Source organism: Stegostoma tigrinum, chromosome 18 (assembly GCF_030684315.1).
Source record: "Stegostoma tigrinum isolate sSteTig4 chromosome 18, sSteTig4.hap1, whole genome shotgun sequence".
NCBI lineage: Eukaryota > Metazoa > Chordata > Chondrichthyes > Orectolobiformes > Stegostomatidae > Stegostoma > Stegostoma tigrinum.
Genome location: NC_081371.1, coordinates 7,707,083 through 7,724,918, shown reverse-complemented (window position 1 = coordinate 7,724,918; position 17,836 = coordinate 7,707,083). Strand labels below are relative to the sequence as shown.

General features: G+C 40.6%; 1 protein-coding gene across 1 annotated transcript; it reads left to right on the top strand.

Annotated features, from left to right (window-relative positions):
* The first annotated feature begins 142 nt into the window (after positions 1-142).
* Positions 143-17,172, top strand: LOC125460921 (vasopressin V2 receptor-like). The gene is made up of 2 exons (XM_048549133.2): positions 143-1,130; positions 13,347-17,172. Exons 1-2 carry the CDS (start codon positions 143-145, stop codon positions 13,427-13,429), a joined length of 1,071 nt encoding a protein of 356 aa, XP_048405090.1. The 3' UTR covers positions 13,430-17,172.
* The last annotated feature ends 664 nt before the right edge of the window (positions 17,173-17,836 follow it).

The window sequence follows — 17,836 nt, the reverse complement described above, 5'->3', positions numbered from 1 at the left end:
GTGAAATTGAGTTAATATTAGAGCAACAAGCTCGCATCGAAAGCAGTGCGGTATTCCAGTTGGCCACGTCAGTTGTAATTGATTTAATTGTCTGCTTTTCACTGGGAATGATGTGGCTGCACCGTTCACAAGATGCTGCTTCATGAGACTGCGAGCAGCAACAGGCGTTTCAAAATTCTCGGTTCTGCTGCTCGCTGCACAGAACCTGAGAAGAAACGTGGCGCACATTTTCTGCCGGCTGTGCTTTGATGCAGAAAGACACACCGCTGGACTGAAAATGAGGGGCGAATTCAATCGGGGCTGCACCCAGCGCGGGAGCAGTTCGGCGAATGGAACTCTCCCCGCTGGGAACAGGCCAGTGGCGGCCAAAATAGCTGTGCTCAGCTTCGTCTTCGTCCTGGCAACTCTGGGCAATTACATCTTCCTCTACACCCTGTGGCGTCAGCGCCGGAATAGCAGCCGCACCCGCCTCTTCCTCTTGCACTTGTGCACCGCTGACCTGGCGGTCGCTTTCTTCCAGGTGCTGCCCCAGCTCTTGTGGGAGGTGACCGACGCGGTTTGCAAAGCCGTCAAGTACCTGCAGGTCGTCGGGATGTTTGCTTCCACCTCCCTGCTGGTGGCGATGACCCTGGATCGCCACCAAGCCATTTGCCAGCCCATGACTGCCATCACCAAGGCCTCCTGGCAGATATACCTAACTGTGGTCATGGCCTGGAGATTCTCGCTGCTCTTCAGCCTCCCTCAGGTTTTCATCTTCTCCATTGAAGAGGTGCAGCCGCGGGTGTTCGAGTGCTGGGCCACCTTTGTCAAACCTTGGGGCCGGAAGACCTACATCACCCGGACAGCTTTGGTCATCTTCATGATCCCTGCGGTCATCCTGATTGTCTGCCAAGTCAAAATATGCAGAACCATTTACTTGACTGGGCAAACCAACAGGCTCAAAAGGATCGCATTGACAGAAGCCAATGTGCAGGGGGCACAAGCGAGCGCTGCCAAGCGGATACCCAGCTCCTTACTAAAGACACTGAAGATGATGTTTTTAGTCGTGATGCTGTACATTCTGTGTTGGGCACCATTCTTCATTGTGCAGCTCTGGTCTGTTTGGGACCCAGCCGGAGGACCTATTGAGGGTAAGTAAGATCCCATTTTCTCTGCCAAATGAAAGAAGGCAGGTGTAGCTGAAACCTACAGTGCAGGGCGCCTCCACTTTCAACTATGGTTCACACTCAGCTGGGTGCTCTCTACTATGGGAGAAAGAAGGGAATACACATTCGGATTTTTCATTCCTGATTGCTATAAAGAAGAAGGTGAAATGTGAAAATGCAGGGCAAAAGGTCACAACTGAACTTAGGTTGACACCCGACCACTAACAAGAGTACTTAGTCTGACAGTAAACATTGAGGGCATCTGTACAAAGTAGCAAAATATAAAAAAAAACTTTTCAGCAGCAGACATGAAGAGTATTTACATGCCCATTTGCAGCAACTTGGGTTGAAACTTAACACAACTTTGATCTGATGAAAACAGGGTGAGATTTAAACAGAAGTGGCAAGGACAAATCCCACAACTGACAATTGCTGCAGGAAACTGCACACAGGAGGGTTTCTGCATGTACGCTCCACTTTGTAAGGTTGACACCAGAACTGAAAGGATTCACTTGCCAGAAATGACTGAAGAGACTGGGCTGTTTTAGCTAGCTATCACAACATTGAATGGTGACATAAGAATTTTCGTGAACATTACGAATGAGTTTCACAGGCTAGGAGATACTTCATTTGTGGGTCAAAACCTAGGAACTAGAAATATGATGGTCAATACTAAATTCTGGAAAGTGGTCAGACATAGCATGGGGAGTCTTGTGCCCTCCCATGCATCAGGTTCAGTAGCTGACTGGCACTGAATGAAGTTAGAGTGTAGAGAAACCATCCTTTATCCATCTCGACTAAGTTTGCCTGTGGACAGCCTTCCTACCTCACCACCAATTGACAGTTTATAGTTGGACTGTATTTATGGCCAATGATACCCCTATATCAATCACCATGCAAGTATGTATGCAATTAGTGTGTTTTATGAGAATGTAATAACAAGGGTTCTTATGGAGTGATAGCAGCCCTACCTCAAAGCCAGGAGTGGAATATTTGGAGTGTAACACAGATACAGTGCAGGACAGGGGAAGGGGACGAGGACAGGGAATCAGTTCAGTCACACAGAGTATTTTGTTGGCCAGCAATACTTAAACCACTGGCTTCAAAGTTCAGAATCCACTCCGAGTTAGAAACCAAGAATGTGAAAATAATATTTCTGAAGAAGGATCCCGACCCAAAATGCCAGCTTTCCTGCTCCTCTGGTGTTGCCTGGCCTGCTGTCTTCCTCCGGATCCACACTGTTTTATACCAGACATCTGTACTGTTTCATAACAAAGGTTATGAACTGTTTCAGCTGCATATATTAAAATATCCCACAAAGAACAGATGAGATGCAATTAGCCAAATCTGACCAATAATGGTAATCAGTATGAATTTAATTTCTCAACAATTATGTAATGACATTTTTAGTCAAAATTGGTACTAATCAGAAAAGGTTCATCTTTTGAATTAAGACAAATGCATCAAATATTCAACTGATAACCAAATAAACAAGTCAACCAAAACAGGAATGAGGAAAAATGCATGCACACAGCCTGTCCTGTAAGTAACCTGTAAATCTAGGACATCAGTACAAATACAGCTTAATCCAATTCTAAATATATAAGTCAGATGTTATCAAGTCTTCACTATGAGCAAATTTTTGCCAAGGCCCAGTATCTTCATTTCCTAATGTAAATATGTATGGATGCCAACTCGCACATTAATAAAATATTCCTTTAAACTTTAGACAAAGCTCCAGAGATGCTGTGTAATTTGGCTATCTGGGTAAACATCTGCAGGAAGTGCATTTTACGTAGTTCTAGGGAAGCTCGGGGCCAGAAGAAATTAGGGAAGACAAATTTGTGAAAATAATTCTCACAAACTGGGAGGGTGGGAGGTGCAGGGAGCAGGAGGAAGTTATTCTTTCACATGGTAGGGATGTGCCAAAGTACTTCTCAGTCAATGAATTGCTTGAATGAATGATTCAATTAGCAACTTATTTCCTGTTGTTTCTCAGGTAATATGGCAGTCAATTTAACCATCATACTGTCGCATGATGAAGAAAATGCCCAAATAATCTATCTTTGTTGGGTCAGTTAGGGATCACCAGGAGAACTTGAATAGTGTGCTGAATTTTTTTATCAGTAAATTGTATGTAGAGGAAAAACATTTTAAAAAAGCATTTGATGGTCCAAGTTGCTCTCTTTTTGTTTTCCTTCTAGCTTCTGGAGTACCATAATCATTCTAAATAAAGTTTTGTTAAACTTTACACCCAAAAAACTTAATATTTTGGCTTTTCAATAATCAGTTGACATCCAACACTTCAAATTCATTTTTTTCAGAACACAGATGTTAAAATATTAATCCTTTGCAGGGGTGCAGATATCATATCAATTAATGAGCACTTTATGGTTCAATTAAAGAAATACCACTTTTGAATCCATAGTGTTTAGGCTTCTTTATTTCAAAGGAAACACAATTTGTCCCTATTGTAGCTTCCAATAAAATTTAAGCTACCAAGGACAACAGTTCTCTAATTCAAGGTTCTAGGTCTATGCTAAGTGCTGCTTGTATGCACAGAATGTGAAACCACGGGATCAGCAAGTAATGGAGTTCAGAGAAGAGGGAACTATGAATTAATTAAGAAAAATAAATAAATTTAATTAACACAAAGGTGACCAGATAGGTGATGCATCACAGCTGCAGTATGTGGGAGCTTCTGGATCCCATGCCATACTTCCACACCTGTCTGCAGTTTGAGATGCTTCACTCAGTTATTTTTTGTTATGGAGGCCAAACAATGGACATTATAATCAGGTGGGAGTAAAGTTCGCTGCATGTTTTACCCCAGGCACCTGTCATCAAGGTAGTGTCACCTGATTTTGCCAGGGACAACAGGTGTTACTGCAAGTCCAGCTGGAAATGGATCTAAGAGAGTGAGAGTGGAGGGGCCTCATCACTTCCAATTGAGTAATAGATTCTTGCGGTTTGTATGGACAAGAATGTAAGTGGAATTGTGGATTACCAGACCGATCAAGGCTTTCTAACACAGGAAAGCATTCAGTTGTGGGGAACTAACTGGAATATAGGGGTAACATAGGAAAGTATAGCCAGGAGACAGAGACTTCGTTGCAGGCCAGAGTCAGAATACAGTGGCTGTGTTACCTGCATATCTGGGCTCAGGGCTCAAACTCTGCTCAGAGCTGAAAAGGAACTTTCAGTGGAAAGGTAGAATCCAGTTCCTATGGTCCATGAATGCTAAGATTACAAAGAGGTTTTGCATGGGGAGTACAAGAAGCTCGGCACTAAATTAGAAAGCAGAGCCTCAAATGTGGTAATCTGTGGAACATTATCTGAGCCGTGTGCAGTTTGGTATCTGATAAATTAGACTTGAAAGATAAATGCAGGGTTCCAGGTATAGTAAATTCTGATTCGTGGTGCACTGGTATCATGATTAAGGAAAGTGACGACTGTACTATTGGGTTGGATATCATCTGAACCATGCTGGAGTCCATGTTCTAGCAAATCAAATAAGCAGGGAAATAAAGAGGGATTTAAAGAAAATAGAGGGGGAAAGTACATTTAGGGGAGATTTGAGCAAGTTAAAGTGAAATGATAAGGCAATAGATCAAGGCGACAATAAAGGTAATGATAATCAGAGTATTGCAGGATGTGACAATGGTTGCAAATCTCAGTGCGTCAGGAGATAAATCAATAGGGCTTTTGCGCATTTGCTCATGAGTCACTGAATGTTGAGGAAAGCCAGCATTTTAAGAAGGCAAATTGCAATTAGGTCTTTCATTCCAAGAGGATTTGTGTAGAAGTAAAGAAGCAAATCATATAGGCCTTGCTGTGACCACATATATGGAATATGGTTTCCTTACCTATATGTATATATTTGTCATAGGAGGGCAATGAATGTTCAAAAACTAATTCCTGGGATGGGGGGATATTTTTGAATGGAATAAAGTTGAAAAGACTGCATGTACTTTCTCTGGAATTTTAAGAAAACGAGAGAAATCTCATTCAGACAGAAAATTTCTCCAGGGTAGATAGAGGAAGATTCATGGTCATCATTAGATCCTTAATTCCAGATATTTTATGGAACCTGGGTCCCCAGAATACTATCCAGATCTCTGGATTAACAGTTCAGCAATAATACCATGGGGCCATTGTCTCCCTTAGGAGGATGTAATACAAAGAGTCACATTCAGACTCAGTGGCAGGCCATTTAGGACTGAGATAAGGAGGAATTTTTTCAAATAGTGCTGAATCTTTGGCATTTTGAGCATTGAGAGGGCAGTGTGTAGATTCCAGGTTGAGATTGATAGATTTCTGCACATTAAGAACATAAAGAGATTTGGGAATAGTGGGGATAGGAAAATGGTGTTGGCATTGTAGTAGTAGATTATCCATGATCTTATTGAATGGTGGAGTGAGGCTGATGGGCTGGATAGGCTATGCCTGTTCTTGTTTCTATTGCTCTTAAGTTCTTATGTTTGTATGTTACAGCATTACTTTGTCATTGTACAGCAATAGGAAAACCAGGGGGGTAAGTTAGCAAATACAGATGGTACAAAATCAATGCAAATCTGATTACTGTGAGAATACCCTTTGGATGCCCTCATTTTAACTAAATAAATGCAAGTCATTCACTTCTAAGTGCTGTTGGCAATCTCTCAAGAAAGACCACACTACAACTTGTAGCTGACATTTCACATATATTTATATCAAAATTAGAAATGACGACCTTTCTAAATCCAGCCTTCGTCAGTTAAATTGCAACTTACTCCTAAAATATACTCGTTCATCATCCCTCACACATAAGTGAATGTAAATTTAGTCATTTCCTTGGGTTGATTTCACACTCAGAATATATCTTGCATTAGAAGCAATGTTATTTTCATAAGTAGTAGGTTTTAGAGTTGCAGAAAAAGAAATACACAGGAAAAAAATAACTTGCTGATATAAAAAGGTATGAGCAAATGGAGCTCATCTATACTCCTTGTATTCATGTTCCTACAATTTGTATCAAAAGCTAGTGTTATACCTAAGCCCTGTCCTGCTCGTCATTCCACATCCGACCAAACACTGAACAACTGCATACGCACAGAATTTGTGAATTAATGTCCATTCAGTTTAGGAAAGGATCACACATGCCAGCAAAGGAAGAACTAACCAATATGTTAGGGTACAAATGTAAACAGAATATTAATTTTAACACAAGTGTCATGAATATAATTCCTTGCACACCCAGTGAAATTATCTCACAAGGAAAGTTTCAGTGTAAGTAATAACGATTTGAAAGTAATGTGTGTTCTGCACCGATGTGCATTGAAATCTGTTTTAAATTGATGCAAGACTTGGAGCCAAGTCGGTAAACTATCTAGAGGCATAATTTGGAAAAAGATGGATGTCAACAAATTTTTTTCTTCATTCATTCATGTGATTGTGGGAATTGCTGCCTCGGTCAGCCTTTATGGCCCATTCTAATTGCCCAGAGGCCAGCTGAGATTAACATTGCTGTGGATCTGGAGTCAGGTAAGGATGATGATTTCCTTCCTAATAGGACACTCACGAACAAGATAGGTTCTTCACAGCAACTGACAATGGTTTCATGAAGTTCTGAATTCTAGCTTTATTACATGGATTTCAATTTCCAATACCTTCCAAGGTGGGATTATGAACCTGCCTTCCCAGAACATTACCTGGGTATACTGGATTAGCAGTTTAGTGATGATATCACCAGGCCAGCACCTCTTCGGAAGTATTTGCTTTGCCCGATTACCCCAATAAAATTACAAAGAGTCAGACAGATGTCTCAGCAGAAGATTGTTCGACTGATTTACAAAATGGAAATTATGCTTCACAACTCTACTGGAATATTTTCATGAAATAGCTATACAGTTGACAATGGGAGTCAGCGGATGTGGTTTACTTGGATTTCCAGAAGACTTTCATTAACGTCCTACATATTAGCATGCAAGCTGAAAGCACACAGGATTTGAGGTCGTACTGATGTGGATAAGTGGCAGACAGGAAACAAAATGCTGGAAAAAAACAGGCATTTTTCCAAGTGGCTGGTGGTGACTGGTGGAGTATTGTAAGGATCAATGCTTGTAGCCCAGCTATTTGCAATATATATGAATGATTTAGGTAGGGAAATGAAATGTAATATCTCCAAATTTGCAGATGGCACAATGCTGGATGGGAAGGTGAGCTGTGAGGAGGATATGCTTCAGTATGATTTGAATATGTTGAGTGATTTGGCATATAAACATAGCAGATGAAGAATGTGGATAAATGTGAGGTTATTGACTTTGGTAGCAGAAACAAGAATGCAGATTATTATCTGAATGGCAATAAATTGGGAAAGGAGGAGGAGCAATAAAACCTGGGTGTCCTTGCATATCATTCGCTGAAAGTAAGCAGGCAGGTACAGCAAACAATGTAGAAGGCAAACAGTGTGTCGGCTTTCAAAGCTAGAGGATTCGAGTACAAGAGAAGGGACGTCTTGCTCCTATTATACAGAACCTTGTTAAGACCGTACCTTGTGTGCTGGGTGCAGTTTTGGTTTTCTTGTCCAAGAAAGGATGTTATGCTATGGAGGCAATACAACCAAAGATTGCCAGACTGATTTCCGGAAAGATCTAACTGATGTGTGAAGAGAGACTGGATTGGTTAGGATTGTATTCATTGGAGTTTAGAAGAATGGGGGATGGGAAGGATCTCATAAGAAACTGATTAAATTCTAGCAGGACTAGTCAAGATAAAAACTAATGGCCTTACCCCCTACCCTACCTATCATAAACACAAACAGCACAAAGCATCTTTCTAGTGAAACTGCAGGCATCTGCAGTCACCTGTTTTGTGGCAAGTTCTGATCTAGTCACTGTTCTGGAAGGATTGTCTGACACTCGTTCACAGAAGATAACCCTTCACAGAGATAACCAATGCCCTCTGTCTCTATTCCAAAACCAAATTCAAAAAATAAAATTGTACACCTTTCATCACAAGTAATGGACCAGATGATTTAAAAAGAGATATTTTCAGAATATCTGGATGCATTTGTTGAAAGCATAGCCACAAAACAGAGGTGTGCAAGAGCCTTGAATTTGAAATGAAGAGTGCGGGTGAAAGTAGTCAATATTGCCAGAAAAGTTGAGAGATAGAAAGTGTCAGGTCATAGAGGAAGTCAAATCAAGAAGAAAGTCATGGATACTGATAGAAACATTGATCTGCTGGCTCCACATTGCAACAAAGAAATGCAATGGACAAAGATAAGAAGAAGAATGAGAGCCAGCTTTACCTCTGGAAAAAAGTCATTATCCTAACCCATCCCAAAATTCCACTTTGCATGCTTCCCAAAACTTGGCTGCCTTCAAAGCCTCCCCAGTCCATAAGCACTGCTAAAGATTTCAGCTAATTATTTCAGTGCTCTATCCTCACATGTACAAGGCTAATACCAAGAAAATTGTTTTTTTGTGTGTTTTTGCTCCAGATTTCAGAACATTGAAGAGTTTACCTCAGCCAGAAAGTAGTGTCATTTAAATGCGATCAAGAGGAAAGCTAAGCGTCATCACAGAAACGTGGGAAGCCCCACAATAAGTAGTTACTTACAACTTCAGCTTCATTTTTTTAAGTCAGCCAGTGAAGAGATTATTTTCTCTGATTACATAGACTATTGCCAAAATCATTGCTTAAAATATCAAATTTCAATCCTAAACTGCAGCAAAGATAGAAAGACAAATGTCAAATTATGCATTCAGCAGACTTTAAATAGCTCCTTTGTGAATCCTATAATCAAAGTGAGCTTAGGCTGATTACAAATTATGATAAAATTATATAGTTCTACCTTAACTAAATGATTCCATTGAAAATATGGCTGTGATTCCAACATTGTCTGAAACTGTTCAGAGGTACTGGTTATTACTATGTAGGGTTGATTGACCAGGCATTCAGTATAGCACTCAGCAATGTTATACATTTAAAGAAAAGCTCCACTTTGTAAATTTCCTCCTCATATGGAGTGGAGCATTCTTCTGTTTCAGCTGGAACACATTGCAGCTACAATTCCTGTCACTGTGGGCTGAGATGTTATGGCTGAGAACAGCCATAGCTCTTTGGGCAATTCGGGATCAGCAATAAAGTAGTGGCCAAGCCAGCGAAGCCCACAGCTCATGAATGAACAAAAAAAAGGTTAACTTTGCAGAAACACATCAAGTTTTAAACACATCCACCCATTTCTTAGATTTATATATCCCAAACTGAAAGCAATTTCTCTTGTTCTGACACAGATCAATAAAAGGGCAACCACTCATTGAAATATTTTTAACAAAATGCATGGCAGTTTTAAAGCTTTTCACATTTTGTCTCACCACTGATGATTATGTTGTCACTTAGGACCTGTTCAATCTATTTCAGACAGTATGTGTACAATTGCCTTGGGTAACTAGCCAGATATATAGCATAAGATAATAAAGTGTGGAGCTAGATGAACACAGCAGGCCAAGCAGCATCTCAGGAGCACAAAAGCTGACGTTTCGGGCCTAGACCCTTCACCAGAGATATATAGCATGCTCAGAATGCTTGTGGCACAGTGGTAATGTCTCTCTCTCTCTGAGCTAGGAGACCTGGGTTGAAGTCCCATCTGCTCCAGAGGTTTAGGGTAGCAACTCTGAACAGGTTGATTCAAAAATATTCATGGCATGCTCAGAGATTGATCAGTTTGATCAGCACCCTTCAGTTTTCTTGTGCCATCCTTCAGGTCTTATGGTGGTAGCACATACCATTATGGTGCTGAAAGGGCGCTGTATTGTCAGAGATACTGTCTTTTGGATGAGCCTTTAAACCAAGCTATTGCCTCTACTCTGAAATGAATGTAAAGGATTCTGAGGCATTACTCAAAGAAGCCCAAGGAAATTCTCCCCTGCATCCTGATTTGCATTTAACCCTCAACTAATGTCCCAAGAACTGACTTTCTGTTTGTTTTTTTTTGCCCATATTGCTGCTATGGGTTTGGCTGCGTACAGTATAATAACTAGGTTTCCTGATATAACAACAGTGGTCATCCTTCAAAAGTATTTACAACCATAGAATCTCTACAGCGTGGAAGCAGGCCGTTCTGCCCATTGAGCCTGCGCCAACCCACCAAACAGCATCTCACCAAGAAACAACAACCCCCACCATCTTACTACTGTTTCGCTAAATTTTTTAAGCTTTTACTGTTTCATAACTTTGCATGACAATAGAAAAACATACTATCAGTACTTTATACTTTAAGTGGCTCTTAACCATAGTTAGGCTTGTCTGTGGTAGAAAATAATGTGTCACACCTTATCGCAATGATAAAATTATTATTCTAACACGATGGTTTTATGTTTTAGAATTTAACCTTGGGCTATCTAACATGGTTTGATACCAATAACTCTCTGACGAGTTGTGCCGACAAATTCAGTTGGCCAATGTGTGCTTTTATCTACCTAGCGTCTGTATAAATATAGCAGATTCTGCACTTTTAATCCTTGTTACTGTTCTTCACCAAAAAACCCTTTATTAGTTAATGAAATTGCACTTTTCCCAACTGAAACATAGGTTATACAACCTGACAAACAAATATATTTCTCTCTTAATAAGTAATTGAACATTATACTGTACAAATAGAATTGCCAAGAATTTACAGCATATGCTAATCCCCTCAAAATGATAAATTTGCACTTACAACATTGTATTGTTATTTAAATCATGGGCACTCATGCCTTAACAAATCAAATCACCATCAACAACAAGATCCAGCATGCTTTTTCTACTGATGTAAAACTCTGACTGAAACATTTATTCCAAGAGTCAGATATAAAGTTTACTTTTCAGCTCCTGAAGAACTGTCAGAGATGATTATTGTCCTGCTCTTCTTAGAGATCCAATTCATGTCTTCATCCAGACACAACAATCCATCATTGATCCAGCATGCCAGCTCTCCCACGATACTTGTCTCAGCTATTTTATGATTATTGCAAAAATGAACACATTGACATGTCACCCACTGAGAATGCTGCTGAACATCATAGCTGCAGTGACATGACAACAGATGGTCAACGGACGTTAACATATTGAAGACTATTTAGATGAACAGGCACCAGATCTCTGAAGTTAACAAATTTTGCTCACAGGCAGTGTGCAGAAATAGCTTGATGAAGCTATTAAAACACGTTACCTGTATTGAGATCAGCAGTAAGGAAGCTCAGAGATCTTGTAACACAAATCAGAGATGCTTTCCCTTTTACCAAAGAAGCTCTGACCCAATTCTGACCCAGCTCTGACTCTTACCTAATTAACATTGCTTAAAGGCATCAAATCAATTCATTAATTGGAAAAAGACATGAACAGTCACAAGCACATCTAACAAATGGTTTATCTCAATCAGACGTTGTCAAACATGTTGGAACAAACTCAGCAGGTTTGGCAGTATCTGTGGAGAGAAAATGGAGTTTCTCCAGCAATTTCTGTGTTTCTTTCAGATTTTTCTGGAATCCGTGGTTCTTTGTTCAATCACATGGGAACAAATTCCACTCAAATGCATTTCAGTTACTTGGCCTGGCCTCACTTTCAAGTGCCTTGAAACAATAGTATCAAAATGAGCACCGATAGAATTTCTACTTCAATGCCTTCAATAAAAATCAATGCATTGCCAAAAAATCAGACAGAAATGCTTTGTTTCTCTCAGACATTTTATTTTGAAGATAAGTAGCCCCATATGGAACAAAAACGGAAGATGCCAGAAAAGCTCAGCAGGTCTGGCAGCATCTGTCAAAAAAAAATCAGAGTGAACGTTTCTGGTCTGGTGACCTTTCCTCAGAACTCCCGAGGAACCTTCATGGTGTACCATAGCTTAATAAGGTTTTTTTTTTGAAATTCAGTCATGTAATGAAGGTTAGGCCTGCATTTATTGCCCATCCCTAACTGCGTAGAGGGCACTTAAGAGTCAACCACATTGCTGTGGCTCAGGAGTCGCATGTAAGCCAGACCAAGTAAGGATGGCAGTTTCCTTCCCTCAGGAACATTTTGAACCAGATGTGTTTTTCCAACAATTGGCAATGGACTAACGGTCATCATTAGACTCTTGATTCTGGAATTTTTTACTGAATTCAAATTCTACCACCGGCCATGGCAGGATTTGAACTGGGGTCCCCAGAACTTTACCTGGACCTCTGGATTAACAGTAAAGCGATAATAGCAGTAGATCATCACCTCCCCATTGTTTATTGTCCCTTCTCAGGGTAAGTAGAGATGAGCATTAAAAACAAAATAAATCCAGGAAGCTCCCACATCTGAAGAATTAATAAATTTGTGTTGTTACTCCAAATAAAATGGAACTTAAAATAACTAAATTTCATAACCCTGATAAGTTAGAATATTGCCTTTCTGGTTTTTCAAATTAATCAAACATCCAAGAACAAGTGAACAATCTTTTTGAACTCAAATTAATCTCACAATCGTATCAAGATAACTTCAGCATCAAAGATACCACTCCCATATGTAAAGTCATAGTCACTATTATCCCACAGTGCTGCTCACTTATTAAAGAGAGATGATCCTGGTGGTGGTTTAACCTGAGGGTCACCACTCATCAGGTGAGGGATGAAGTTGAGAAGGAGAATCCTTCATAGTAACCTCAGCTAGTACTGGAATTGAACCCATGCTGGCATCAGTCTGCTTCATAAACCAGCCATCCAAGCAATTGAGCTAACCAAACCCTGTGTGTAACAGCAATATATATACAATATATATAATCACAATATATATAAACATAAAATCTTGGAGTACAACAAAAAAGTAATTATTTCAGAGCGAGATCGAAATTATTTTGATATTTTATTGCAAACCCAATTAATAAGTCTTTTGAATTTTCAACCTTCAGTGTTTAAACCAGGTAGTATCAGTTGAAATGTATAAATTAATGCAAAATAATGTACAGAGAGCAAAACAGAGATGAAAGAGAGATGACAAAACAGAGAAAGGAATAAAAGCAAAAAAAAATCTTTCTTTAAAAAGAATTCTTCAACAACAACACAAAGCTGAAAAAAATTCTATGCTTTCAGAGAAACTCATTTGCCAACAATTTCAACTTACCACAGTATTAAACATTTATTTTGATCAACATGTTTATTATTTACACTCACATTGTTAGTATGATAGTAACATCTCTTTCTCTATTTCAAGGTACACCATTTATCATCATAATGCTCCTCGCAAGCCTCAACAGTTGCACAAACCCGTGGATCTACATGGCCTTCTATCAGTAGGTTTGGTGACACTGTACTGCATCCCACTCTGAAAACCGGTGTTCATGAGAAACACCAGAGACGAAAGCCTGGACTGTGTGATCAGCAGTGAATGAATGGCACTTGCAATTCAGTCCAAGTACATTTGCCTGTGCTACTGTCTCTCAACACCTGCAATAAGATTTGAGGCTGAAACAGCATGGTACCTTTGGCTGGAGATTTGGAACTAAGTGAAGAAGACATGCAAATTTGAGCCAGCTTAATCATCGGACTGAGGAATCCTTACTGAGGAACACACAGCCACCAAGTTCAGTTCTGTATTACCACTAATGTTATGGTAACCCAGAGTTCCAACATGGGTAGCCAATATGCTTCTGTCCTAGCAGAAGCTTACAGGAAGGATAGCTCAGAACATTGCTCAGGGCTTAATACTGAGTTGACACTACAGCTGCTACTTTGGACCATTCAGGTCCTGTTAACACCATCATTTGAATATTCACAGCCAAAATGCATATTCATCTGGGGTTAGAGTTTAACATTGACCAGAAATATATTTTTTTTAAAATCATTGGACCAGCCACATAAATGCTGTGGCTACACAGTGGGTTAGGTGCTGGGAATTCTGCAGCAAGTAACTCAGCTCCTGACTGCTGGAAGCCTGCTCACCTTCTTTCAGGCTGGGACCTTTCTTCACTGGAGTGGAGGAGGTTGAGGGGTGACCTTATAGAAGTTTATAAAATCATGTGGGGTATAGATATGGTGAATGGCAGGTGTCTTTTCCCTAGGTTGGGGGATTTCAAGACAAGTGGCCATATTTTTAAAGGAGAGAGGAGAAAGATTTCAAAAACACATGAAGGGCGATTTGTTTTACACACAGAGTGATTTGTGTGTAGAATGAACTTTCGGAGCAAGTGGTGAATGTGGGTATAGTTACAACATTTAAGACATTTGGGTAAGTACATCAACAGTGTAAGTTTGGAGTGATATGAGCCAAGCACCGGCTTTGGGATTATGGTCAGCATGGACTGGTTGGACCGAAGGGTCTGTTTCTGAGCTGTACGACTCTGTAACTCTAACTTCTCTCCACAGATGCTGCCAGAGCTGTTGAGTTTTTCCAGAAATTTCTTCGAACAGAGGGTGATTGGTAAGTGGAATGAACTACCCGAGGGAGTAGTAGCTGCAAGCACATTTACAATATTTAAAAGACATTTGGACAGGTGCATGAATAAGAAAGATTTAGAGGCATATGTGCCTAACACAGTCAAGTGGGACTTGAGAAACTTGGTCAGCACGGACGAGTTGGACTGAAGGGTGTGTTCCCATGCTGTATAACTCCACGCCTCTAAGTTTTCACTATCCAAGGCAAAGCATCCTGCTTTATTGGCCCCCTATCCAACAACTTCAACATTCACTCTCTTCATCAGGAATCTATATTAGCAGAAGGGATAAAAGGACAGGAACGATAAACACATGAGAATATCACCACTCCTTAGTTTGCTTCCAAGCCACACACCATCCTGGCTTAGAAATATATCACAGTTGCTTCATGTTGTTGGATCAAATTCTTCAAACTCCTTCCGCATAACATCACTGTGGAGATACTGAGATGGGTGGCAAGGGTTCAAAAAGTGGCTCACTACCACTTTCTCAGGGGCAATTGGGGATGGGCAACAGGTATCTCCTTAGTGTTGCTTATATCCCCGGAACAAGTAAAAACTGAGCAGACAGTACTGAGTTTGCTAACTGTCTTTATCACTTCAATTGGGCATAGGGTAATCATGTATTGCAAACCCGATTAATAAGTCCTGTGAATTTTCAACCTCCAGCGTTTAAACCAGGTAGTATTAGTTGAAATGTTTAAATTAATGCAAAATAATGTACAGAGAGCAAAACAGAGATGAAAGAGAGATGACAAAACAGAGAAAGGAATAAAAGCAAAAAAAAATTACTTCTTTTAAAACAATTCTCCAACAACAACAAAAACCTGAGAAAAAAACTTCCACGCTTTCAAAGAAACTCATCTGCCAACAATTTCAACTTCCCACAGTATTAAAAATTTATTTCCACTGGAATGATTGGAACCCTCTTCTTTCTGGCACAGTTAGAGAGTAATTAAGTAGATCATCAGACAACAGATAAAGACACAAGTCAGGGCATTACTATCTGAGTTGCTCTGCACCTCCTCAGTTTTGCTTTACTTCCATCATGCTAAGTAACTCGACATTCTGATGTGTCGGATTGGATTTTTTTCTTTTTGGGGTTAGGAAAACAGAAACCACCCCACCTCCCTCTCCCACCCCCACCATCCACTGGAGAGTGAGGCACAGAGAGAATGTAATCACTGGCTTGGGATTTCCATAGAAGTGCATCCTTAATTGGTATGGTGTTATGGTGCTTGGTATAATGCTGAAGACTGATCACCTCACTATTATTCCTCCAGTAAGATCAGAAGATAAACAAAAAATAACAGTGTTTGGTTCAGAATTGTTGCCCTACAAATATATTGTTAGAAATTTGAGTTTCCACACAAACTATCCACACACTGTGTCGTTTTTGCTTGACAAACTCTGCAACCCGAAGTCAGCTTCATTGATAGATTTAGGTTTGAGTTGGAATGGAAGATCCTGGGGCAGACTGTAGAACCTACTATGTCTAAACTGTCACTCAGAGGTGGAATTCCGATCGTCAGCATAATGAGGAGACTAGGGAGCTGTGGCTCTTTGGAATCTCAGCACACAAGGGTAGCTCTGATAGAGTAGAGATAGGTGTTGATGGGTCTTGCTTTGTAACTTCCTACTCCTCCTGGCCCACAAGCAGAACTGTAAAGGCACTTTCAACTTGTTTTCATGTTACTTCAACTTCTGGGTTTCCAAAAGCCCGGCTGACCACTCAGAAACAAGCAGGACAGGTAACATCGAAGGCTGGGCAGCCTTATTTAAACAAACTAAACTGGCAACCTGCCTCTTGTGAGCAGATTGACTGCCTGTCCTTGTATTGCCACTCTTAAACCCAAAGGTGGAAGCCCTGAAAGCAGGTTTTAGACTTAAAAGTTTTTTTTAAATAATTTTTAGGTGTTAAAAGTCACTAGATTATGTTCAATTTAAAGTCAGTTGAACAACATGGGTCACTTAGAGGCAACTGCTATAGTATCACCAAAATGGAAACCATCTGGCTGTTTAATGGTGCGTGTCATTTATTGCAGTAGATTCATTGCAATGTGGATCACAATCTAATGCTGGGAGGAAAGAATGTGTGTTTATCTTAAATATCTGTGTGCATTCCAAAGCATAGTTTGATGGTGACCCTGAGATAATAGTCATCTCAGAGGATTGTTTTTTATTTCATGTTTTGGGTGGGGAGGGTTTTGTTCAGGGAAAATTTGTAACCAACCGTGAGCCAAGTTCCACTGAAAGCTGGGATCCTGCCCAATAAGGTCACAGTTGACAATGAGTGCTGCCTGTGAGCGAACGGATCTTGTGGAGTGACAGCGTTGGCTGAAATGTATGGATCATAGAATATCTGTTTAAACAAGGGTGACTCAATGACCTCTCAGCTCAAAGATTTGGCGAGATGGCATTGTTTCCCAAGGCCCTGGCAGAGTCCAAAATTATAATGTTGGGCCCACACAATGAGAGGAATTTTAACAAAGCTTGTTTTTGAACGGAAGGTTAGAATAAAGAAGGATCAAGTGGTAACTTAATGAAATGTGAGGCTGGATGAACACAGCAGGCCCAGCAGCATCTCAGGAGCACAAAAGCTGACGTTTCGGGCCTAGACCCTTCATCAGAGAGGGGGTGGGGTGAGGGTTCTGGAATAAATAGGGAGAGAGGGGGAGGCGGACCGAAGATGGAGAGAAAAGAAGATAGGTGGAGAGGAGAGTATAGGTGGGGAGGTAGGGAGGGGAGAGGTCAGTCCAGGGAAGACGGACAGGTCAAGGAGGTGGGATGAGGTTAGTAGGTAGGAGATGGAGGTGCGGCTTGGGGTGGGAGGAAGGGATGGGTGGGAGGAAGAACAGGTTAGGGAGGCAGAGACAGGTTGGACTGGTTTTGGGATGCAGTGGGTGGAGGGGAAGAGCTGGGCTGGTTGTGTGATGCAGTGGGGGGAGGGGACGAACTGGGCTGGTTTTGGGATGCGGTGGGGGAAGGGGAGATTTTGAGTTCCCATTACCACTGATACAATTTTAACCTCAAGTGGTAACTTTCTTGCTTCAGTTAAAAATCACTGCTTAGAAGAGTGAATGGGCCCTTTGAGACTGAATAAAAGGCAGTGCATATCTGTAAAGCTGGGTACCTTGTATTAAAGAAATCATTCGTAATATCTTCTTGAAATGTACCTTTCAGTACTTCAGACAACAGATGCGTAAGTAAGGTTAGAGTATATAAGGAACAGTGGAGCAACTGAGTAATGTGAAACAGAGAGTAATGGTCA

Excerpts from the sequence above, each read along its gene's own strand:
- LOC125460921 (XM_048549133.2), top strand. The coding sequence starts at position 143 with ATGAGACTGCGAGCAGCAACAGGCGTTTCAAAATTCTCGGTTCTGCTG. Across the intron at positions 1,131-13,346 it reads AGCCGGAGGACCTATTGAGG|GTACACCATTTATCATCATA; the intron begins GTAAGTAAGATC and ends CTCTATTTCAAG.